The sequence below is a fragment of the Nicotiana sylvestris genome, chromosome 10, assembly GCF_000393655.2.
Source record: "Nicotiana sylvestris chromosome 10, ASM39365v2, whole genome shotgun sequence".
In the NCBI taxonomy this organism is placed as follows: domain Eukaryota; kingdom Viridiplantae; phylum Streptophyta; class Magnoliopsida; order Solanales; family Solanaceae; genus Nicotiana; species Nicotiana sylvestris.
In genome coordinates, this window is record NC_091066.1 from 151,914,654 (window position 1) to 151,941,241 (window position 26,588).

General features: G+C 42.7%; 1 protein-coding gene across 1 annotated transcript; it reads right to left on the reverse strand.

The window, feature by feature from the left end:
* Window positions 1-504: 504 nt before the first annotated feature.
* Window positions 505-26,360, reverse strand: LOC138880131 (uncharacterized). Its single transcript, XM_070159794.1, has 4 exons — window positions 26,281-26,360; window positions 25,991-26,207; window positions 16,337-16,765; window positions 505-738 (listed from the first exon to the last, which is right to left on the reverse strand). The coding sequence occupies exons 1-4, from the start codon at window positions 26,358-26,360 to the stop codon at window positions 505-507; spliced, it is 960 nt and encodes a 319-aa protein (XP_070015895.1).
* Window positions 26,361-26,588: the final 228 nt, after the last annotated feature.

Here is a 26,588-nt window from a genome sequence, read left to right on the forward strand (position 1 = left end):
GAATTGTTATGTAGTTTTCTATACTAAGTTTGATATTATTATGTAGCCTTCTACTGGACCTGACAGCACCACCGATACATGTCATCCTGTGCCGCATCCGGCCATAAGGAGACGACTTGATGATGATGATCCTGATAGCGTACCCGGGCGGCAGGGGATGCGCCTCAGGCCAACGGCTACTTTGAGACACACCGGATGCGGGACACATTGATTCGGTCTTCCATATTTTTGTTTTTTTGGTGTAAATAATATTTTTTTGTACATTAACAACAATATTTAGTCGAATATGACAGTTGCTTTTTTTAGTTCAAATTTCGTTTTATAGTTTTTGGTATAGTAACACAACAACTTAAACTTAACTTCCACTTAAATTAAAATAAAATTAAGTACAACAAACAAGGAAAACATTAGTACAATACAAACACAAACATAACAGGCCAACATAATAAAAAGACATGACATATGAAAATGACACTAAACACATACACGTAAATGTTCAGATACTCAGTTGTCATTTATTCTTCGCTCCAACCACTTAAATCGTTCTTCCATTTGTTCTTTTTCTTCTTCTAACTCTTTCACTCTCGCATTCACCTTCGCAAGTTCCCGTTTATATTTTTTGTTGCGTTCCTTGTGTGCTTCACAATTCCATTCAGCTCTCCATTTTTTATCTTCCACCTCCTTTAGTTTCTCCCTCATATCTGTAATAATTCTATCTGCCTCCTTTTGTATTCTATGCTGGTATAACAACATATTATGAAATTCATGTAATCTATCCCTGTAGCTTTCCTGATAACATGGTGTCACACCTCCTTTTTCCGCGCCCGAGGGGGCGCATGGGGAGTTTTTTCCAATTAAAGGACAATCGAAACGGGATTTGTTTATTTATTTCAGAGTCGCCACTTGGGAGGTTTAGGGTGTCCCAAGTCACCAATTTTAATCCCGAATTGAGGAAATGAATGACTCTATATTACAGTCTGCGTACCAGAAATCTAGATAAGGAATTCTGTTAACCCGGGAGAAGGTGTTAGGCATTCCCGAGTTCCGTGGTTCTAGCACGGTCGCTCAACTGTTATATTCGGCTTGATTATCTGATTTTATACAAGTATGACCTTATATGCAAATTCTAACTTTTAACCGCTTTATTATTATTGTTTTTACAAGAATTGCAACGTTGTGAAAATGTATCTCGAATCGCGTTACAATCAATGTACCCGTGGTCGTCGACACCTTTTGACTCCGTTGAGATTTGGATTTGGGTCACATCAATGTGCACCCGAGTTTACGAAGGTAAGATTTATTAAGGTGCGTACTAAAAAGTCTAACGTATTGTTATTTTAGGAGGGTTGTGAGATTTGCTAAACAAACCGTCCTGGAAACTAAATGCTTCCATAATATATATTTAACAAGGGCCCCGCATCTGCGTTTTGTTTATTTTTATCGAGGCTCATCTCGTTGTTATTTTTAAAGGATATCTTATAGCAACTACGTTTCTTGTCGTGTTTGTCTCTATCAATCGAAAGCAGTAAATAGCCTTAGTCGATTACATGCTTGCGAGCTTATTTATAACAGGATTTAAAGTGCTTTTACAGAATAATAAAACGTGACTGCACTTATGGACAACTAGTCGAAAATTATGGGCCCAAACCCAGCTCATGCGAGATAGCCAGATTTGGGCCCCTGTTTTCCCGATACAGGCCTAGCTGATTTGTTTCGATTTGGGTTCGGCCTTCCTGAGGTTGAGGCCTAGAACTGATTCTTTGTTCTTTATCAATTTATATGTGACAATTTGGCAAAAAGGGAAAGAACTTTAACTCATGTGGATAGTTTTCCTATTGGGCCTACGTTAGAGAATATACTACACCATCAGACTAAGTCTAAAATACAACTTATTACACTGGGAATGTTTTTCACCTAACAGCATACATATATGACTATTATTCATTAGCCTACATTGATATACTGAGCATGTAGGCTACTTCTATTATCCAAACGAAAATGTAACTATTTCATGACATTTAATGTAATAGTTCATGTATATATAAAAACAATCTGCAGGTCCTCTCTTTTGCATTCATGCTCAAACTCTCAGTTACATTGGTGGTATCAATTGTGTACCTGGTAAGGAAATGAAAGGAAGAAAGGAATGATCAGCTGGGCAGTATGCAGTAAACACAGCAACAACAGGTACACAGCAACAGCACAGCAACAAACCAAACACCAAATGTTTTCCACAATCCACGAACAACCAACAATAATTCCCAGAACAAAAGAAACCAGCAAATGGTCGAGTGCCAAACCAGTAATTCCAGACGAAGAGTAATGAAACCCCAGAAGTAAAAGAGTGTTCAATGCAGCAAATACCAACAGTTCAGCAACCAACAAACAGCTCAGTCAATGCAGATGACAGAACTTGGCCAAGGCAGCTTGACCAATATGAATTCTTATTCAACTTTCAGATGGTGTTTGGTTACAATCTATTTAGAAACTAACTTATGTTTTTCAGCTTTCTTTAAACTCAGTAAACCTTTCTTCAGACTAAAAGTTTCAGCTTTAAGACTAAAAATTCCAGCCTTTTTTTCCTTTTCTGAAGACTAAAAATCCAGTCATTTTAAGTTCTCAAATGGCCTATTTATAAGCCAAAAGACCCAGTGCAGCTGAGCTGCCCTCGTGCTGCAACTTGCAGCCTACCCATACTCTTTAGAGCCCATGCCTAAGCATCTTTTGGTGCCAGCCCCTTTATTCCCCACGCCTGGTTTTTGTTTAATCCAGAATTATGGGCTCATTTTATTTATTCATTTTAAGCCCCATACCCTTGTGTCTTGTTTCCCATTAGTATTAGTTTAATCTTAATTAGTACCCTACTTGTCAGCTTCATTTAAACTAATCTTCCTGTCCTTTTTGACACCCCAGAATACCCCTGCTTAACCTTGATTATTACTGCCCTGCCTATTGCAGCATCAGGGCAGTTTTGAACTAATGAAAGTTCAAATTCAAGGCTGCCTGGGCTGAACCTTTTCAGTCATTTTTACAATGCAAACAAACCATTTTAAACAATGTTGGGGCATTCAGTTAGTGGCAACGCTCAATTAGTCATGCGACATTATTAGCTCGTTTGATTCATTAGTTATAGAAAACTAATCGACGACATTTATCGAGTCGACTATACTAATTATAACAGGTAATAATCAGTCGTTCAAATAAACAACACATACGGGGACCTAAAGGGCTTCGGACAACTTGGTCAGTCACTAGGAACCTATATAAGTTATTCATATGACGACTATATTAATCGGACATGCTTATCATAGGATGCATTCAAATCATACACAAAAACCATCGACCAAATAAAAGGTCTTTACAAAGATGAAAGAAATCCGAATGAAAAATAACAGCATAACAAACAAACACAACGGAATATGCTGACAACTTAATTAGAACTAAAACGAAAGAAAGGAAAACTTACCCAAAAAGGTTTGAAATCAAAACGACCCAAATTCTGATTCAACTTCGAACTCTTGAGGCCGAACAAACTTTAATCAGGGTGTTCTCACATGAGAACACCTTGATTAAGGTCTTTTAGACCTCAAACCCTTGTCCAGACCGGCCGGATTCCCCAGGTGCATGTGTTCTAAGGTCTGGATTTCCAGATCTGATTTTTAGGAAGTTGTGGGTAGATTCGGACCAAACCAAGCTTGGTTTGGTCACGAGGAAGGTCAGGGGAATGTCTGGTATGAAGATGGGGTGGTTTGGCATAGGTCCGGGTTCGACTCAAATCTTCAAACGAAGATTCGAGACGAGGGAAGGTGATTCGAGGCAAGAGGGTAACAGATCCATGTTCAGGAGAGTGAGGGGGTCTTAGGGTGTTCAGGAGGTGGTCACCGGCGTTCGTGCCGCCGGCTTTAATGGCGAGGGAGACGAGGGCGGCTAGGGTTTCTAATGGGAGGTCCGGGTTCGACTTGGGGACGAAGGGGTGGGGTGTTGGTATAGGGGGCGTGGGTGTAAGGGAAGGTTTATATATGGTCTATGGGATTGGATCTGAGCCGTTAGATCAGATGATCTCAACGGCTTGGATCTGAGGGTGAGAACTGAGACGGGGTCGTTTGGTAGTTAAACGGGGTCGTTTGGTTTAAGTGAGGGGTTGGGTCAGATTTGGGTCGGGTTTGAACCTGGGTTATTGAAAGTGATCCTGGACCGTTGGATTGGATTGATTGGAACGGCTGAGATGGATTGGCCTGAAACGGTGCCGTTTCAGGAGATGCCTGGGCAGCCGGATTTGGACTGGGCCTGAGTGCTGGTTGGGCCTGTTATTTTGTTTAATTTTTGGCCCAAACCGATTTCCTTCACTTTTGTTTTCTAATTTCATTTTTTCTTTTAAAACAAAAATAAAAATAAAAATAATAAATAACGAAATTAAAACTAAACAACAATGCAACATTTTAACACAATTACCACAAAAATTATTTAAGTAAGTTAAAAACCTAGAACAAACGATGCACACATATATATCTATTTTTTGAATTTTCTTTTACTGACCGAATTATGGTTTAATCATCCTGACATACATATTTTGTTTGTTAATGATTAAATGCAAAAATGGACAGATCCACAAATGACTAACAACACATGTCACGAAAACTCGAACAATTGTACAGCGAAACCATTTGTTACTATTTTTATTTTCTTTTGGAGCGATTGCTCGTAAAGCAAAAATCACGTGCTTACAGCTGCCCCTCTTTGCACGAAGACACGAAGGGTTTTCGCGCAAAGATAAGCGAGCGATTTTTGCCCGTCCGAATACTCCGTGTGAAGCATTTTTTGAAAAAGATTTGACCGAACCTTTGCTTCAGAGGTTTCCTACATATCCTGGGCTGAAACAGGAATCAGGTCAATGTAGTTCGGGAAATTTTGGTAGCTGGGACTACCGTGTGACTGTAGTGTTTGCTGTTGTTGTGCGCTGTTGTATGCTGCTGTAGGATGCTACTGCTCAACCGATCTCCCTGTTACCATTGCTCTAAAAGGAAAAACAAGAAGTTAAGCTAGAGTATGAGATCTCATCTATCTCCCACTTGTTCTTGTTGTCTTGCTTTCTTGTCGGCTAACGCTTTCCTCTGACGCCTTTATTTTGTGAACTTGGAGATGATGCTGGTCCTTCACCTTTTCTGAATGTCAGTTCTCATCACTTTGCTTGATTTGCTGGGAACATGGCTTTCTTCCTTAAATCTTTCAATGGTTTCTTCAGCGGTATGGCTTTTCATCAGAATTGTTATGTTGGGCATGCCATAGCGTTCCCAAACTACTTCTTTTGAGATGCTTCTTTTGAGACGCATTCCCTTTTTCTTTTGAATTGCGCGCTTGCCTCTGCAGTTGTCTGCTTCTTGGTGCTGGGGATTTATGGGTGACCTAGAACTTAAATGTATTCCCGCATTATACTGGTGGGCGACCTAGAACTTAAATGTATTCCCGCATTATACTGGTGGGCGACCTAGAACTTAAATGTATTCCCGCATTATACTGGTGGGCGACCTAGAACTTAAAATGTATTCCCGCATTATACTGGTGGGCGACCTAGAACTTAAATGTATTCCCGCATTATACTGGTGGGCGACCTAGAACTTAAATGTATTCCCGCATTATACTGGTGGGCGACCTAGAACTTAAATGTATTCCCGCATTATACTGGTGGGCAACCTAGAACTTAAATGTATTCCCGCATTATACTGGTGGGCGACCTAGAACTTAAAATGTATTCCCGCATTATACTGGTGGGCGACCTAGAACTTAAAATGTATTCCCGCATTATACTGGTGGGCGACCTAGAACTTAAATGTATTCCCGCATTATACTGGTGGGCGACCTAGAACTTAAATGTATTCCCGCATTATACTGGTGGGCGACCTAGAACTTAAAATGTATTCCCGCATTATACTGGTGGGCGACCTAGAACTTAAATGTATTCCCGCATTATACTGGTGGGCGACCTAGAACTTAAATGTATTCCCGCATTATACTGGTGGGCGACCTAGAACTTAAAATGTATTCCCGCATTATACTGGTGGGCGACCTAGAACTTAAATGTATTCCCGCATTATACTGGTGGGCGACCTAGAACTTAAATGTATTCCCGCATTATACTGGTGGGCGACCTAGAACTTAAAATGTATTCCCGCATTATACTGGTGGGCGACCTAGAACTTAAAAGTATTCCCGCATTATACTGGTGGGCGACCTAGAACTTAAAATGTATTCCCGCATTATACTGGTGGGCGACCTAGAACTTAAATATATTCCCGCATTATACTGGTGGGCGACCTAGAACTTAAAATGTATTCCCGCATTATACTGGTGGGCGACCTAGAACTTAAAAGTATTCCCGCATTATACTGGTGGGCGACCTAGAACTTAAAATATATTCCCGCATTATACTGGTGGGCGACCTAGAACTTAAAAGTATTCCCGCATTATACTGGTGGGCGACCTAGAACTTAAAATGTATTCCCGCATTATACTGGTGGGCGACCTAGAACTTAAAAGTATTCCCGCATTATACTGGTGGGCGACCTAGAACTTAAATGTATTCCCGCATTATACTGGTGGGCGACCTAGAACTTAAAATGTATTCCCGCATTATACTGGTGGGCGACCTAGAACTTAAAAGTATTCCCGCATTATACTGGTGGGCGACCTAGAACTTAAAATGTATTCCCGCATTATACTGGTGGGCGACCTAGAACTTAAAAGTATTCCCGCATTATACTGGTGGGCGACCTAGAACTTAAAATGTATTCCCGCATTATACTGGTGGGCGACCTAGAACTTAAAAGTATTCCCGCATTATACTGGTGGGCGACCTAGAACTTAAAATGTATTCCCGCATTATACTGGTGGGCGACCTAGAACTTAAAAGTATTCCCGCATTATACTGGTGGGCGACCTAGAACTTAAAATGTATTCCCGCATTATACTGGTGGGCGACCTAGAACTTAAATGTATTCCCGCATTATACTGGTGGGCGACCTAGAACTTAAAATGTATTCCCGCATTATACTGGTGGGCGACCTAGAACTTAAAAGTATTCCCGCATTGGGGCTTACTTCTTCCAAAATTTCCGGGCACAATCACTGCATTGCCTGGGACCGGCCTTTAAGACTGTTTGTATTATCCTGCATTGGATGAATTCCCCTTCGGTTTCTGGTAGTAAGCTTTGAAAAATCCTTTCAAGACACATTTTAGGAAAAGAAATAAAAGCTAGAAAAAAAAAGGAGAAAATCTTTCTGAACCAATATTTTTGTGGGAGGAGACAATCAAAAGAACTTATCTGGAGGACACAACTGGTCCCCGTGATCATGGCGTGCACCATAGATTCCCGACCCAGTCTATTTGTATCAATTGATTTGCCCGATGGTTTGACTTGCTGGGGATGATAAAGGAGTGTTCATTTCGTTTCGAATGTGGTACCTTTGCTGATCTGTCTCGTCGCCTCATAGTGCCCTTCGAGGGGTTTTCACTAATGAGACTCTCTCTTTTCTCTCATCTCCCGGCGCCTTATGGTGCCTGTGAAGGTTTTCACCAATAAGACTCTCTCATTTCATATCCCTCATCTTACATCGCCTCTCGGTGCCTGTGAAGGTCTTCACCGATAAGACTCTCTCATTTTATTTCTTTCGGGAAATCGGGGTGTTGTAGATACGTCCCTCCTTTCTGGAGATTCCCTTGACCATCAACTCATTTCCAGTCTTACGATCCTCTTCTTTGCTGGGGATCAGTGTATTATTCTCGGCCTTATTCGCCGGACTTGGCATCTCTCGAACATTGATCGGGAGGTCTTTTGGAGGTTGATGTTGGTTTTGGTGTGGGTTTGAAGAAAGGCTATAAAAATGAAAACAATTTGAAGGGTGATGTGCTACAACTTTTGGAATCAAACCTTTGTTGGAACTTAAAACATAACCTCTGCCCCAGTTTTCTTGCTTGGGGAATTTATCTTTTACGCTTATGTTGAGTTACGTGCGTTACGCACATTGTGCTATATTGTGCACACTATGTACATTATGCATCCTATATTTGCTATGATGCATACTATGACCGAGCCGTGAGGCGCCTACGTATCCTCTTTGAGGAATCAGGTCAAACGTAGTTCCCACGGTTTTGTATTTCTTTATGATTTTATCTTCTTCTTTTTTTCTTTTCCTTCTTTTCATTTTTCTTTCTTTTTCTCTCTTCTTCTTTTTTCATGTCTTTCCTATTATTGATTCCAAAAGAGGGGTATGAAAGAATAACTTAAGGCTCAAAGGGGGAAGCAAGGGTTAAACAGTGTTTGGGTAGAAGAAAGAATTGCCTCCGTCATCTCATTATCCAATAAATGCCAAATACAAACAAACAAACCGAACAATTGCCATAATTAAAGAAATTACGCATAATATCTCTTGACTGCATCTGAATTGATAGCCATGTCGACACATCTACCTTCGACATCTGTCAAACACAAAGCACTGTTGGACAATACTCTGGTCACGATATAAGGCCCTTGCCAATTTGGGGCGAATTTGCCTTTTGCCTCGACCTGATGTGGGAGGATCTTCTTCAATACCAGCTGCCCTACTTCAAACTTCCTGGGGCGCACCTTCTTATTATACGCTCTTGCCATTCTCTTCTGGTACAGCTGACCATGGCACACTGCTGCCAATCTTTTCTCATCTATCAGGCTCAACTGTTCCAATCGAGCTTTGACCCATTCATCATCATCAATCCCGGCTTCAGCGACAATTCGGAGGGACGGAATTTCGACCTCCGCTGGTATCACGGCCTCAGTTCCATACACCAACAAATAAGGAGTTGTGCCTATGGAAGTCCGGACGGTAGTGCGGTACCCCAACAAGGCAAAGGGTAATTTCTCGTGCCATTGTCTGGATCCTTCCACCATCTTCCGCAGTATCTTCTTGATATTCTTGTTGGCTGCTTCGACTGCTCCATTCGCCTTGGGACGATATGGGGTGGAATTGCGGTGTATAATCTTGAATTGTTGGCATACCTCTCTCATCAGGCTGCTATTAAGATTCGCACCGTTATCCGTGATGATCACTTTTGGGATCCCAAATCTGCAGATGATATGGGAGTGAACAAAGTCCACCACTGCCTTCTTGGTTACTGATTTGAAGGTTTTAGCCTCAACCCATTTGGTGAAGTAATCAATGGTCACTAGAATGAACCTATGACCGTTGGACGCTGCTGGCTCGATGGGCCCAATGACATCCATGCCCCATGCTACAAACGGCCAGGGTGCTGACATCGTATGTAACTCTGTTGGCGGAGAATGAATCAAATCTCCATGTATCTGGCACTGATGGCATTTCCTTACGAAAGTGATACAGTCGTGTTCCATGGTTAGCCAATAACACCCTGTTCGAAGGATTTTTCTTGCCAATACATATCCGCTCATGTGTGGTCCACAAACTCCAGCATGTACTTCTGCCATAACCGACGTTGCCTGCCCGGCATCTATGCACCTCAACAATCCCAAATCCGGGGTTCTTTTGTACAATATTCCCCCACTGAGGAAGAAACCATTCGACAGACGCCGAAGGGCTCTTTTTTGGTCTCCAGAGGCATGTTCCGGATATATCCCCATCCTGAGGTATTCCTTGATATCATGAAACCAGGGTTCGCCATCTGCTTCTTCTTCTACGGCATTGCAGTAGGCGTGCTGATCACGGACCTGGATGTGTAGAGGATCAACATACATTTTGTCAGGGTGGTGCAGCATTGATGCTAAGGTGGCTAAGGCATCCGCAACCTCATTGTGAACTCTCGGGATGTGTTTGAACTTTACCGATCGAAATTGCTTGCTCAGATCATGCAAGCATTGTCGGTATGGTACGAGTTTTAGATCTCGTGTTTCCCATTCTCCCTGAATTTGATGTATCAAGAGGTCCGAGTCTCCCAAGACCAAGACGTCTTGGACATCCATGTCAGCAGCCAGGCGCAGACCCAGAATGCAAGCCTCATACTCGGCCATATTGTTGGTGCAATAGAAGCGTAGTTGAGCCGTAACAGGATAATGCCGTCCTGTTTCAGAAATGAGTACTGCTCCTATTCCAACCCCTTTTGCGTTTGCAGCTCCATCGAAGAAAAGCTTCCAACCCGGTTCCTCGGGTAATTCCAACTCATTCGTATGCATCACCTCTTCGTCAGGAAAATACGTTCTTAAGGGCTCGTATTTTTCATCAACGGGATTCTCTGCCAAATGGTCTGCCAGTGCCTGGGCTTTCATGGCTGTCCTCGTCACATAGACGATATCAAACTCGGTGAGCAGAATTTGCCATTTTGCCAACCTTCCCGTGGGCATAGGTTTCTGAAATATATATTTCAATGGGTCCAAACGGGATATGAGATACGTAGTATATGAAGACAGGTAGTGCTTCAATTTTCTGAGCTACCCAAGTTAGGGCGCAGCATGTTTTCTCGAGTTGAGTGTACTTGACCTCATGCACTGTAAATTTCTTACTGAGATAGTAGATGGCCTGCTCCTTCCTTCCTGTGTCATCATGTTGCCCCAGTACACAACCAAATGAATTTTCCAAGACCGTCAGGTAAAGGATTAGGGGTTTCCCGGGCTTAGGCGGGACCAATACGGGTGGATTAGACAGATACCCTTTGATTTGGTCGAAAGCCTCCTGACACTCTGCCGTCCAACCTACTGCAGCATCCTTTCTCAGCAGCCGAAATATGGGCTCACAAGTTGCTGTGAGTTGAGCGATGAACCTGCTGATATAATTGAGTCTACCCAGCAAACTCATTACCTCTGTTTTGTTCCTTGGTGGTGGCAAATCTCGGATGGATTCAATTTTGGATGGGTCTAACTCAATCCCCCGTCGACTGACGATGAATCCTAGCAACTTTCCTGATGGAACCCCGAATGCGCATTTGGCCGGGTTAAGCTTGATATCATACCTCCGGAGTCTTTGAAAAAATCTCCTTAGGTCTGCTACATGGTCCTCCTGACGCCAAGATTTGATGATCACATCATCGACGTACACCTCAATTTCCTTGTGTATCATGTCATGAAACACCGCAGTCATTGCTCGCATGTATGTTGCCCCAGCGTTCTTTAACCCGAACGGCATTACCCGATAGCAGTAGGTTCCCCATGGCGTAATAAACGCTGTCTTCTCAGCATCCTCCTCATCCATTAGGATCTGATGATAACCCGCATAACAATCCACAAAGGATCCGATCTCGCGCCCAGCGCAATTGTCGATCAGGATATGAATGTTGGGTAGCGGAAAATTGTCCTTGGGACTTGCTTTGTTGAGGTTGCGGTAGTCAACGCACACCCTGATTTTTCCATCCTTCTTTGGGACTGGTACCACATTGGCCAACCACTCGGGATACCGAGTGACCCGAATGACCTTCGATTGCAATTGCTTAATCACTTCTTCTTTGATCTTCATGCTCATTTCTGTTTTAAATTTCCTTAGTTTTTGCTTGACCGGAGGGTATGCCGGGTCAGTGGGCAATTTGTGAACCACTAAATTGGTGCTTAATCCAGGCATATCATCATATGACCAGGCAAAAACATCTTTGAATTCCCTGAGAGTTTTGATCAATTCTGTTCTGACATTCGGCTCAATGTGGATGCTAATTTTGGTCTCTTGGACGTTATCAGCGTCTCCTAGATTCACAGCCTCGGTGTCATTTAAGTTAGGCTTGGGTTTCTCTTCAAATTGGCACAGTTCTCTGTTTATTTCTTCGAAGGCTTCACCTTCGTCACATTCAGATTCATCGTCACAAACGACCTTTTGCATCATTGAGTCGGTTTCAGATTGATTTATTAGACTAGGTCGAAGATCCGCTGTGCATGCCATGTCATTAGAACCAGTAAAAAGAGAACTGTTCAGAAAGAAAAAGAACAAGACAAAAATTAAAATGAGACAAAAGAAAAGAACTTTATTAAATTTGCGGGATAAAAAGGGTTCACACTTTTACAAAACGAAAGTAAAATTTGGATTACACCCTTGAATAATCCGATCAAACAAACAAACAAACAAAACATTAATCAAAGCCTACTACCAAGACTCCCCTCGGACAGGAAGAGGAGTAACCGTCCAATTGTTGGTCTTGGCCTCAGGCCCCACAAATTGTATCTCTGCTCTGCTGGAACCTTCTCCAGCTTCCACCATACTGACATCCGCGAATAGTCTCTCAAAACTCTGATTCAGGTCTTCATTTATGCCGATCAAAGGTCCTCGAATCTTTGGGATCGCTGACCCCTTGGCACTAGCTTTAACAAAAGACCTTGAGAGGCGTGGCACTGGTTTAGGCAGAGACCAGACCCTCTTCTTCATTTTTCGCGCTTGCTTCCTGTCTGCTGCGGTTGGTTTGAACCCCAACCCGAAAGTTTCCAGATTCTTAGGAAGGGAGACAGGTTGGACTATCCCTTGAAGTTCAACTCCCAGGCCTTTTCCCGGCACAAATCCATTACCCAGCATTTCTGATACCATCATGACTGCTGCGGCAGCTACCCTAGGGTGCGGGATGATTTCTCCTTCAGAAATTTTGTTGGCCGACCCTGTATCGAGAATCTGGTAGACCCAAGGACCTTTTGTCATCAGTGGTCTCTATGAAAGGCACAATGGTTCCGCCCATGGTGCATGTTGTATCCTCGCCGTGCAACACGACCTCTTGTCTTTCCCACTCGAACTTCACTGTCTGATGTAGGGTGGAAGGCACCGCTTTAGCTGCATGAATCCAAGGTCGTCCTAACAGCAAGTTGTAAGATACCGTGGCGTCCAACACCTGGAATTCCATGGTAAACAGGACCGGGCCAATGGTTAGTTCAAGTACAACATCCCCCACAGTGGCTGTTCCGTTTCCGTCAAACCCTCGGACACAGATGCTATTCTCCCGGATTCTTCCACGGTCAATCTTTAACTGGTCCAGGGTGGATAATGGACAAATATTGGCGCTTGAGCCGTTATCCACCAATACTCGGGTTACCACCGAGTCTTCACATTTGACAGCTAGGTATAGAGCTTTATTGTGCTCCGTTCCTTCCACCGGCAGGTCATCATCTGAGAATGTCACTCTGTTCACCTCGAAAATCTTGCTGGCAATGGTTTCCAGGTGGTTTACAGAAATCTCACTGGGTACATGAGCCTCGTTCAATATCTTTAACAGGGCCCGTCGATGTTCCTCGTAATGGAGGAGTAATGACAATAGTGAGATCTGGGCAGGTGTTTTTCTCAGCTGCTCAACCACAGAATAGTCTTGTACTTTCATCTTCCTCAGGAATTCTTCAGCCTCTTCTTCTGACACTGGCTTCTTGGTTGCCACTGGGTTGGTTTTTCTTAACTCCACCGGAGCAAAACATCGACCTGATCGAGTCAGCCCTTGCGCTTCACAACTGACTTCTTCCACCTGTTTTCCTTGGTACGTCACCACTGCCTTTTCATATTTCCAGGGCACAGCCCTGCTGTCAATCATCGGCAGTTGGACCACCGGCTTTATGGTCACCCGTTCTCTACATACCCCTTTCAACATGACTGCCGGTGTGGGCAGGATCCCTGGTATTACCAACTTGCTTGGCTCGGGTTTGCTTGCTATGACGGACGGGCTCTTCCCCAATATCACCACCGGCTTGACGCCTCTTCCCTGTGATCGTACACTCGTTCCTCCACTGGTTAAGACCTCTTTCGGGGCGGCTTGGATCATCATCACTGTTTGTGAGGGTTTTCTTAATTCTCCTCCCTCACACACCAACTCAATCATGTGAGTTTCGTGGTGCGCTGGCAGTGGGTTTTGGTTGATGTTAGGAGCCTCCGGTGTCTGGACCTCGATCTTATTGGTGTCAATAAGATCCTGTATGGCATGCCTTAACTTCCAGCACTTCTCGGTATCGTGCCCGAGCATCCCTGAACAGTATTCACAACTGATTGAACGATCCAAATTCTGAGGTGGGGGATTTGGTTCCCGAGTATGGACAGGACTAACCAAACCCAATTGCCGCAGCTTGTGGAACAAAGCGGTGTAGGTTTCTCCCAGCTCCGTGAAGGTTCTTTGCTTCCGCAACCTGTCATTCCTAGCATCTGGATTTCCCCGGAAGCCTGCCCCTGAAGGGTTTCTATATGCCCTTGGTGGAGGGTAGGTGTTTTGTGGTGGTGCATATATGTTCTGGGGAGCCGGTGCGCGCCATTGTGGGCAAACCGGAGGCTGAGTGTATACCTGGGCTTGGTGTACGGAACAATGTGGTTCTCGAGGTGGATAGAAATTTTGTGGTGGGTTGTATGGGTAGTTTGACCTGTGAGGCCTGGGTTGATTGTAGTGCGGCCTGCCAGCCCTGGACCAACTGCCTGCCTCGATCGTGGCAACCTCTTCTTTCTTTCTTCTCAGCGCACCTCCCGTGCCGCTTTGAATAGCCTGGGTTGTGGCCTTGAGTGCCGAATAGTTCAAGATCTTGTCCGACCTCAAACCCTCTTCTATCATGACCCCTATTTTGACCACCTCGTTGAAAGATTTTCCAACCGTTGTCACCAAGTGACCAAAGTAGGTTGGATCCAATGTCTGCAAAAAATAGTCCACCATCTCTCCCTCTCTCATGGGAGGATCGACTCTAGCTGCTTGTTCTCTCCAGCGGAACCCGAACTCGCGAAAACTTTCCCCGGGTTTCTTCCCAGTTCTCAATAACGTGAGACGGTCAGGGACTATCTCCAGATTGTACTGGAAATGACCTGCAAAAGCCTGCGCCAGGTCATCCCACGTGTACCACCTGCTGAAATCCTGCCTGGTATACCATTCCAGTGCAGATCCGCTCAGGCTTTGGCCGAAATAAGCTATCAAAAGCTCGTCCTTGCCTCCTGCCCCTCTCATTTTACTACAGAATCCCCGCAAATGTGCCATGGGATCACCGTGCCCTTCATATAAATCAAACTTGGGCATCTTGAACCCGGCTGGGAGTTGGACGTCTGGGAAAGGGCACAGATCTTTGTATGCCACGCTGACTTGATTGCCCAGCCCGTGCAAGTTCCTGAAGGATTGCTCCAGGCTTTTGAACTTTCTCAACACTTCATCCTGTTCAGGGGCCTTAACCGGCTTCTCAACCTCTGCCGGTACTTCCAAATGGGGATTGTAAGCCTGTGGTTCGGGTGCATGGAATGTAGGCTCGGGGGGATAGTATTGGGTATCGTGAGCCTGAAACAATGGCTCACTGGTCGTTCTCTGCAAAGGGGCTGATGTAGGTCCCACAAAAATGGGAATATTGGGTGTTGGGAGAGGTTGATGGGGTGGTGGAGCTTGGGAATCATGAGGGCTTCTTTCTTGATGATAGAGGGGATTTGGGCGGCTTGTGGAAGGGCCAGAGTGAGGGTACTCCGGCATGTGTCCCAGTGTTTCAGGACTCTTTTGTGTTTTGGCTAGGGCTAGTTGCATTGCATTCATTTCTAGTCCCATCCTTTCAATCTTTTCCATCGCTTCTTTTAACAACTGGCTCATCGGCCTTTCTTCCTCATTGCTATTCTCCGAAGTAGTCATGCTTGTTGCTACCGGTCTTTTGGATCTGGTTTGGTATGAATGTGTTGCCAGAATTCTTTAACAACTAACTGTCTGATGTCAGACAACAACAAACTTTGTTAGTGTTAGAGTTTAACAGATTTGATCATAACACATAGAGGATGCAATGCACCTAGGCAGTTAACTGTTTTTACATGCTTTGCTTCAAACAACATGCGTCATCCCGGTTTGCTCATTCGTCTCTTTAAAGTATTTTGTGAAACCCTGCGTTTTATTTTATTTACATTTTCTTTTTTTTATTTATTAAAAGGGGTCGAATCTTATGGGGATTGCCTACGTATCACGTCCCCGCGTGAATCAGACCAAGCGTAGTTCTGCCACAAAGTAAAGACACGTAGAAATTCTTCCGGAGTCACTTAATTTCATTATCAAAATTTGCTATTACACATTGCTTCAAACAAAATAGCAACAGTACAGACTCCACGGTTCTCTGACCCTATTTGATTGAAAGAAAAATAGAAAACAACATGTGGGAAAGCATCAAAGCTCAATTAAAACAAGACTCGACCAGAGGTTAATTTTCCAACTTAGGGACCCGCGCGGCATCATTCGGCCTTTTCGCGGTTCTAGGTGCGAGATCCCTTTCGAGTTGCTCCAACTCGTGCATGGTCTGTTTGACATAACCCATCACTGCTGGGAGAACGGTAACGCAGGTCATGTTTTCGCACCGCCGACACCGTCTGATGATGGCATGGGCAATGGCCCTGATCTTATCTCTGGCTTGTTTCTTCTCTATGAGTAGGTGTCTTATCTGATCACTGCACGTCTTGAACACCTGTGAGTCTTGTATATGTTGATTCTTCAGTTGCCGTACTTCTGTCTTCATTTGGGCCAACAGGTCGTAACAATATCTACTCTCCAATTGGAAATCCCTGGCCCGCTTAACTGCTTTAAACTTAAGTGTAGCCATCTCTCTCTTTATTTTGGCAACAGTCTTCTCGTGGTCATGTTTCACTTGGTTCAAACATCGGCGATGCTTATTTACTCGTGTATCCCACTGTGTCCTGAGCTCTGCTATGACGCTTTCGGATTTCTCCAAACCATCTTGCCATTCCCTGATTTCACCTATTAGCCTTTTTATCAGCTGCTCGTCTAATCGACGCCTTGGCTGTTCATCCGCATTCATCCTTATCTGTTGGATCTGGGATCTGAGCATTTTGTTTTCCTGAATTAACCTGTTCCGCTCTCCCAGATTGGCAGCAGCCTGCACATTGTGCTCATATTTCAAGCTTTCCACTTGTTGTTTCAACCTGCTGATTTCGGCGCAATAGCTTCTTTCTTTTGCTAGCCAATCCCATTGTTTTCGCGATGTTTCAGCGAAATTCAGGATGTGGGGTCTCTTAGCTGGCCTTTCATGCTCAAATTCCCTTCTATACCACGCGAGGTAACCTGGTGCCGTCTCACCTTTGGCTCGATCCCGCACGCAAGTATCTGATTTCAAATATTGACACTCACTCCAGACTTGGCGAATTTTCGCTTCTGGGAACTGTCCGTCACGACTTATCTCAAGTGCTTGAGTGCTAAGATCTTCCTCATGAGGTACTGTCTGGCATCTTCCAAACTGTCTCAAAACTCGGCAGGGTGTGTAAGGTTGAATGCTCTTAAGCCCCATTAGTAAGAAATGAGTTTTAGCTGCAGACATATACAGGATCTCATCAACAGGCAACCATCCCAACGTCTATTGTATTTGGCTGGCAGTAAGAGCTTGAAAGAACGAGGTCCATGCCAGGACTCCTTTGGGCAAGCTGATCTCTTTGGTTCTTGTGTAAGATTCTTCTATGCGGGTCTTTTCCGGGGAACCATGGCTCAAAATCTCGGAATGATGGCAGAGGTGCTCGGACATCCATATCTGTAGGAGCAAGTTACAACCTTCGAAGAAATCTCCCCCAGCTTTACAAGCTGTAAGAGCTCGAAAGATGTCGGACACCACCATAGGTGCGAGAGTACTGTCCCTTTGCGTGAGTAAAGTGCTGACGACCCCGGATATCTTCAAATCAATGTTTCCATCTTTCCTTGGGAATACCAGAAGGCCTAGGAACATTATCATGAACGCTACCCGTCTGTGCTCGTCCCACTTCTGACGAACTCCTTTGCTGCACAGTTTGTTGATCGGATTATTGAATCCCCCCTCATGACCGTATCTATCATATATGAAGCATGGAGTACAAAATCCGGCTGCCAGATCCGGGTTGTGGACCGTTCTGGGTATCTTCAATGAATCTAGGAACCGGTGTACCGTGACAACTCTTGGGGCGACCAAGTATTTTTGCCTCAACGGAAGTTCAGCATTCCCGATGTACCCGGCCATTTCTTCCAAAGTCGGGGTGAGTTCAAAATCAGAGAAATGGAAAACATTGTGCGCCGGGTCCCAGTAGGTAACCAAAGCTCTTATGATATCTCCCCGAGGCTGGATTTCCAACAAACCCACGAGACCTTTCAGATATTTCTTGACCTCATTTTGTCCTTCAACACCTAGATCATTCCACCATAGCCGTAACTTGACAGGGATTTTGGTCATTATTGAAAAATGTTCATTTTGCATCGTGCTCATCCTGCACATTTATTAAGGTGATTTTAACAAAACGACTTGACTCAAAAATATTTTACAAAGGGGATCAAGTTTTGAACACGGCCTTTAAACACTTCGGGGACGAAGATTTTAAGGCTGTGTGGGTCAACTGCTAAACAAGACCCAAAGGTGGCTGTTTATGCAAAGTCAGCCTTCCGGCGTCCCTTTTCGGGAACATTCGGCTATTTATGACACAACAGCATCACCTAACTTATTTATGACTTTTAAAATTCGACACATCTTTTTTTTTTCTTTTTCTTTTTTTATTTAATTATTTATTTATTGATTTTGGCTATTTTAGCAAAAAATGGGGTTGAACCCGACGAGGGTTGCCTACGTATCTCACATCCGGTGAGAATCAAACCGGCGTAGTTCGAGATATCGTAAATAGAGAGAAAAAATCAAATAAATCTAGAAATCAAGAATAAGCGTTTTTATTATTATGAAGAGAGATAAAGGCTAAAGAAAATATTTATTATTGTTATTATATATTTATTTTTTTATTATTATTATTTTTTGGCAATATTTGGATTATTAGTCTGAATTTATGAAAGAAACAACATTTTTGAATTTATGAAAGAAACAACATTTAAAATAAATACCCTTTCTCTTCCTTTTTTTTTTTTTGATTTTGAAAGTGATAAAAGAATTTTTTTTTTATATATATTTTTTTCACTTTCAATAAAAGGACAATAAAAAAATTTTCCTTTTCTAGGAACCGGTCAGCATGCGGAACCGAAGCAAATAAATGCACAAAACAAATGGGATGCAGTAGGGGGGTCTTTTCTTTTCAAGTTGCCTGTCCTAGACGGACCCAACCCCTGTGTTGAGTCCCCTAAGTCAAATGCAACATGATGCAAATAAACGTTCCTACTAGGGATCCGGCATGAAGTCAAGTTATTCTAGGTTCGTAACCTGGGTATTTGTTCTAGACTGTGTAACCGAGCGGACAACCCGAGTCGAGGAGGGGGCTACGTACCGGGGACCCGCGAGATCGTCCGGCTTTGTAACTTGTCCGACCTCTTTCTTATTTTAGGTATTGACACTAACAGAATAGGGAGTCTCGACCAGCGAGCTTCTCCCCGGAGGTAAGAAGAGAAAAGGTTTCGGCACAGTTGATATGTACAGTTCAAATAATATCAAAGCGGTAAAAGTAGCATTTAGCACATTAGGCTCAAAACATGTAATAAAATCAGATAATAAATAAAGCCAGATAATAACAATTATTCTAAGCTCGAATTCTTAACTCTGAACCAGTGGTTCTGGGTTTAGAGTCCCCAGTGGAGTCGCCAGAGCTGTCACACCTCCTTTTTCCGCGCCCGAGGGGGCGCATGGGGAGTTTTTTCCAATTAAAGGACAATCGAAACGGGATTTGTTTATTTATTTCAGAGTCGCCACTTGGGAGGTTTAGGGTGTCCCAAGTCACCAATTTTAATCCCGAATTGAGGAAATGAATGACTCTATATTACAGTCTGCGTACCAGAAATCTAGATAAGGAATTCTGTTAACCCGGGAGAAGGTGTTAGGCATTCCCGAGTTCCGTGGTTCTAGCACGGTCGCTCAACTGTTATATTCGGCTTGATTATCTGATTTTATACAAGTATGACCTTATATGCAAATTCTAACTTTTAACCGCTTTATTATTATTGTTTTTACAAGAATTGCAACGTTGTGAAAATGTATCTCGAATCGCGTTACAATCAATGTACCCGTGGTCGTCGACACCTTTTGACTCCGTTGAGATTTGGATTTGGGTCACATCAATGTGCACCCGAGTTTACGAAGGTAAGATTTATTAAGGTGCGTACTAAAAAGTCTAACGTATTGTTATTTTAGGAGGGTTGTGAGATTTGCTAAACAAACCGTCCTGGAAACTAAATGCTTCCATAATATATATTTAACAAGGGCCCCGCATCTGCGTTTTGTTTATTTTTATCGAGGCTCATCTCGTTGTTATTTTTAAAGGATATCTTATAGCAACTACGTTTCTTGTCGTGTTTGTCTCTATCAATCGAAAGCAGTAAATAGCCTTAGTCGATTACATGCTTGCGAGCTTATTTATAACAGGATTTAAAGTGCTTTTACAGAATAATAAAACGTGACTGCACTTATGGACAACTAGTCGAAAATTATGGGCCCAAACCCAGCTCATGCGAGATAGCCAGATTTGGGGCCCTGTTTTCCCGATACAGGCCTAGCTGATTTGTTTCGATTTGGGTTCGGCCTTCCTGAGGTTGAGGCCTAGAACTGATTCTTTGTTCTTTATCAATTTATATGTGACAATTTGGCAAAAAGGGAAAGAACTTTAACTCATGTGGATAGTTTTCCTATTGGGCCTACGTTAGAGAATATACTACACCATCAGACTAAGTCTAAAATACAACTTATTACACTGGGAATGTTTTTCACCTAACAGCATACATATATGACTATTATTCATTAGCCTACATTGATATACTGAGCATGTAGGCTACTTCTATTATCCAAACGAAAATGTAACTATTTCATGACATTTAATGTAATAGTTCATGTATATATAAAAACAATCTGCAGGTCCTCTCTTTTGCATTCATGCTCAAACTCTCAGTTACATTGGTGGTATCAATTGTGTACCTGGTAAGGAAATGAAAGGAAGAAAGGAATGATCAGCTGGGCAGTATGCAGTAAACACAGCAACAACAGGTACACAGCAACAGCACAGCAACAAACCAAACACCAAATGTTTTCCACAATCCACGAACAACCAACAATAATTCCCAGAACAAAAGAAACCAGCAAATGGTCGAGTGCCAAACCAGTAATTCCAGACGAAGAGTAATGAAACCCCAGAAGTAAAAGAGTGTTCAATGCAGCAAATACCAACAGTTCAGCAACCAACAAACAGCTCAGTCAATGCAGATGACAGAACTTGGCCAAGGCAGCTTGACCAATATGAATTCTTATTCAACTTTCAGATGGTGTTTGGTTACAATCTATTTAGAAACTAACTTATGTTTTTCAGCTTTCTTTAAACTCAGTAAACCTTTCTTCAGACTAAAAGTTTCAGCTTTAAGACTAAAAATTCCAGCCTTTTTTTCCTTTTCTGAAGACTAAAAATCCAGTCATTTTAAGTTCTCAAATGGCCTATTTATAAGCCAAAAGACCCAGTGCAGCTGAGCTGCCCTCGTGCTGCAACTTGCAGCCTGCCCATACTCTTTAGAGCCCATGCCTAAGCATCTTTTGGTGCCAGCCCCTTTATTCCCCACGCCTGGTTTTTGTTTAATCCAGAATTATGGGCTCATTTTATTTATTCATTTTAAGCCCCATACCCTTGTGTCTTGTTTCCCATTAGTATTAGTTTAATCTTAATTAGTACCCTACTTGTCAACTTCATTTAAACTAATCTTCCTGTCCTTTTTGACACCCCAGAATACCCCTGCTTAACCTTGATTATTACTGCCCTGCCTATTGCAGCATCAGGGCAGTTTTGAACTAATGAAAGTTCAAATTCAAGGCTGCCTGGGCTGAACCTTTTCAGTCATTTTTACAATGCAAACAAACCATTTTAAACAATGCTGGGGCATTCAGTTAGTGGCAACGCTCAATTAGTCATGCGACATTATTAGCTCGTTTGATTCATTAGTTATAGAAAACTAATCGACGACATTTATCGAGTCGACTATACTAATTATAACAGGTAATAATCAGTCGTTCAAATAAACAACACATACGGGGACCTAAAGGGCTTCGGACAACTTGGTCAGTCACTAGGAACCTATATAAGTTATTCATACGACGACTATATTAATCGGACATGCTTATCATAGGATGCATTCAAATCATACACAAAAACCATCGACCAAATAAAAGGTCTTTACAAAGATGAAAGAAATCCGAATGAAAAATAACAGCATAACAAACAAACACAACGGAATATGCTGACAACTTAATTAGAACTAAAACGAAAGAAAGGAAAACTTACCCAAAAAGGTTTGAAATCAAAACGACCCAAATTCTGATTCAACTTCGAACTCTTGAGGCCGAACAAACTTTAATCAGGGTGTTCTCACATGAGAACACCTTGATTAAGGTCTTTTAGACCTCAAACCCTTGTCCAGACCGGCCGGATTCCCCAGGTGCATGTGTTCTAAGGTCTGGATTTCCAGATCTGATTTTTAGGAAGTTGTGGGTAGATTCGGACCAAACCAAGCTTGGTTTGGTCACGAGGAAGGTCAGGGGAATGTCTGGTATGAAGATGGGGTGGTTTGGCATAGGTCCGGGTTCGACTCAAATCTTCAAACGAAGATTCGAGACGAGGGAAGGTGATTCGAGGCAAGAGGGTAACAGATCCATGTTCAGGAGAGTGAGGGGGTCTTAGGGTGTTCAGGAGGTGGTCACCGGCGTTCGTGCCGCCGGCTTTAATGGCGAGGGAGACGAGGGCGGCTAGGGTTTCTAATGGGAGGTCCGGGTTCGACTTGGGGACGAAGGGGTGGGGTGTTGGTATAGGGGGCGTGGGTGTAAGGGAAGGTTTATATATGGTCTATGGGATTGGATCTGAGCCGTTAGATCAGATGATCTCAACGGCTTGGATCTGAGGGTGAGAACTGAGACGGGGTCGTTTGGTAGTTAAACGGGGTCGTTTGGTTTAAGTGAGGGGTTGGGTCAGATTTGGGTCGGGTTTGAACCTGGGTTATTGAAAGTGATCCTGGACCGTTGGATTGGATTGATTGGAACGGCTGAGATGGATTGGCCTGAAACGGTGCCGTTTCAGGAGATGCCTGGGCAGCCGGATTTGGACTGGGCCTGAGTGCTGGTTGGGCCTGTTATTTTGTTTAATTTTTGGCCCAAACCGATTTCCTTCACTTTTGTTTTCTAATTTCATTTTTTCTTTTAAAACAAAAATAAAAATAAAAATAATAAATAACGAAATTAAAACTAAACAACAATGCAACATTTTAACACAATTACCACAAAAATTATTTAAGTAAGTTAAAAACCTAGAACAAACGATGCACACATATATATCTATTTTTGAATTTTCTTTTACTGACCGAATTATGGTTTAATCATCCTGACATACATATTTTGTTTGTTAATGATTAAATGCAAAAATGGACAGATCCACAAATGACTAACAACACATGTCACGAAAACTCGAACAATTGTACAGCGAAACCATTTGTTACTATTTTTATTTTCTTTTGGAGCGATTGCTCGTAAAGCAAAAATCACGTGCTTACACATGGTTCCTCAGCCCATTCATCAAATTCACAAGTAGGTTCGTCGGGTTGCTTGTACAACTTGTTCATACAACACCAATAGCGGCGTCCAACGTTAGCACCTTCCCACCCACAATCCATCATGCATGGTTTTCCACAAGAGCAAATTGGTGGACGACCATGTTGAGCCATTTGTGAACTATTTGCTTATAATAAAAACCTTACTTACTTTTAATGAAATATTTCTTGGGGGAAATTTTTAGCACACTAAATAAATACAATGACCCCGTTATTTATAGGCTAAACAATATACATATAACGCCATATCTAATGGCGCTATATTAGATAGCGTCATATCTAATGGCGCTATATTAAATAGCGCCATTAGAGCGCCATATGTAATGGCGCCATATCATGATGTTGACGAGACGACTTTATGTCAGCCGGTCACACATATCTAATGGCGCCATATCATTATATTTTCAGCTTTTTCAGTTCGACAAGACAAGACACACATAGCGCCATATATATAATTTGTGTATTAAATATCGTGATAGCGACAAGACAACACACATAATAAATATACCGATAATTAAGTATAAATTATTATTTAAATAGGTAAAAAGGGAAAGTTACAAATCATAATTAACAAACAAAAAAATATTTTTTCATAAATACTTAAATCGTATAAATAACAACTAATTATTACAACATGAACTCATGGGTAGTTAGGTACAATAGAAGAACACCCGCCCTGAGCTTGATTATTGTTTCCACCCAAAGGACATTTTCTACGGTCGTGGCCTGTTTGCTAGCATATACCACATTTGCGTGCATATACGATATCACTAACATCCATTTGGTTCCGTATACGCGTTCTCTTCTGCACCTGTCTTTTACGCAAATAGGACTTGTTACACACCATTTTAAATGGTTCTGGGGGCCAGTAATGCTCAGAACCCACTGGTTGCAGCTGACCACTATATGTGTTTACGTATTTGGAAACACTATATTGTTGATCAATATAGTTGGTCTCTGCATAACCAACACGTTGAAAACACTTGATGGCATGTGAACAAGGAATGTGGTATATTGACCATTTCCCACATGAGCATAACCTTGTGGATTCATTTACAGTATGTACATTATTACTCTGATTATTATGGATAGCGGTGCGAACTTCAAAAATACCTCGTTCGTTATCATATTGCAAAAAGGAATGCCAATGTGCTCGCCGTCTGTATTTCTCTAATCTCTTCATAGGCACTGACATAAATTCAACACCCCTTTCCATCAATTCCATTGCAGCTGCAGACCGTTGTACAAACCTCTCCGCCATCTGCTTAAATGACATACGCACCATGGCTGTGACGGGCAATCCTCTTGCCGACTTTAATAACCCGTTGAAGGATTCTGACACGTTTGTAGTAAGAATTCCCCAGCGTCTGCCACCATCTGCATGCAACGTCCACTTTTCAGGATCATGTCGCATTAACCAACGATATGCTGCATCGTCTTCTTGCCTGATAGAATCCATATGCCTCCGGAATTTATGTTGTTGGTGGTCTGTTGCTGCCATCCACATCAAATCATGTAGATCTTTTTTGGGATGTGCCTTCTTAAAATTGGCCTTAAAGTGCCTCACACAGTAACGGTGGTATGCATAAGGTTCTTGCCAGGCAGGAAGGTTCTCTACAGAACTTAATATACTCTCGTGCCGATCAGATATTAGACAAATACCTGAACGATGTTTGACAACGTGCTCTTTCAAGTGGTTCAAAAATATTGTCCACGTCTCTGTGCTTTCATTTGCACAAATAGCAAAGGCTAGAGGAAATATCTGTCCATTTGCATCCACATCCACGACTATCAATAGCTTGATATCGTACTTTCTATAGACATGAGTTCCGTCTATGGATATTACGGGCCGGCAATACGGAAAACCATCAATTGCTGGCTTAAACGCCCAAAACACGTAATTGAATATATATTCTGGTTTACCCGGACTCCGCTCAAGCTTCCATTCAATAACTGTTCCGGGGTTAAAGTGCTGCAGTGCAGCCATGTAGCTAGGCAGATCTGCAAATGACTTATCCCAGTTACCATAGACTATTTCAAACGCTCTTTTGCGCCCAAGATATGCCTTTCTTTTAGTAATTGTGTGGCCATATTCCTGGTAGACTGCTGTAATGCACTCTTTGATTTTATACCTGATGGACGCTTCGATGTGCGGAATAAGTACAAGAGATATCAAGTCAATATCCAAGTTGAAGTGATTCCCGTTGAAAGTGTCCATTTCGCATGTGTGGGTGGGAATGTATTTACCCACTTTCCACATACCTGTTTTCTTCTTCGACGCACGCAACATCCAATTACATGGCCAAAACCACCTGCGGCAAATAGCCTTGTATACCGTCGGACTTGACTCCGATACCTGCATCTCACGACACTCTTTAACATTGTGCATTTTACAAGCCCTGCTTACGCGTGCTTTATCAGGAAAAAGCATCCCCTTTGCAAGCACCGTTGGTCTAGACTCATCCCACATTGCTGTCCGGATTTCATCAAAATCCCTTGTGAGAGCTTCCACATCCGGCACGGCTGGCAAGTTATCAATATAAGGAATCTCCCTTGAATGAAACGGCACTTCAGACTCGTTCACTTTTCGTCTATGAGGGGCTCTCTTCAAATCCGATTCTTCCTCCTCATCCTCTTCATCACCATCCTCACGAGCAAATGGTGTCTCATCTACCAATTCATCGGCATTGTTATCGTAATCGCTGTTCTCTTCCTCACTCTGTTCATCTGCCAGATCCTGATGTAATACATCGTTTTCGGGTAATTGAGTGAGTACGGGTAGTTCAACTTGCTCGTTTTCACTGCACATTTCAACAAAAATATAAGTTGCTAAATTAATAAATGCTTTATATATGGTTGTAGTTTTTCACTTACAAGTTGTAATGTGATGACATTCCATGATGGACGTTTTCAGTTAGGTGATGACTACCGGATGGGTCACTTGTAAAATTCATATCCGACCGGTACCCCCTATTAAATAAATGAGCGTTAAAATTTATTCAATACGCAAAAATATACATATTAACACAAATAAAAATTGTAGTTTACCTCTCTTCTCGCTGCTCATTCGCCGACGGTGATAAATTTAAATCAAGAAAAATTCTTTCATATGGAACATGCCCAGCAAAAACTGATCCACAATAACCACCCGATGACTGGGGGTTATCTCTACTACGCACAAC

What these genes read in the sequence shown, in the direction of transcription:
- LOC138880131 (XM_070159794.1), bottom strand. Translation starts at nt 26,360, where the DNA reads ATGAATTTTACAAGTGACCCATCCGGTAGTCATCACCTAACTGAAAAC. An exon ending in GAGCCCCTCATAGACGAAAA is followed by an intron (nt 16,766 to 25,990) that starts GTGAACGAGTCT and finishes CACAATGTGCAG; the next exon opens with GCTGCTGCCAATCTGGGAGA. An exon ending in AACATATACAAGACTCACAG is followed by an intron (nt 739 to 16,336) that starts GTGTTCAAGACG and finishes TTGTTATACCAG; the next exon opens with CATAGAATACAAAAGGAGGC.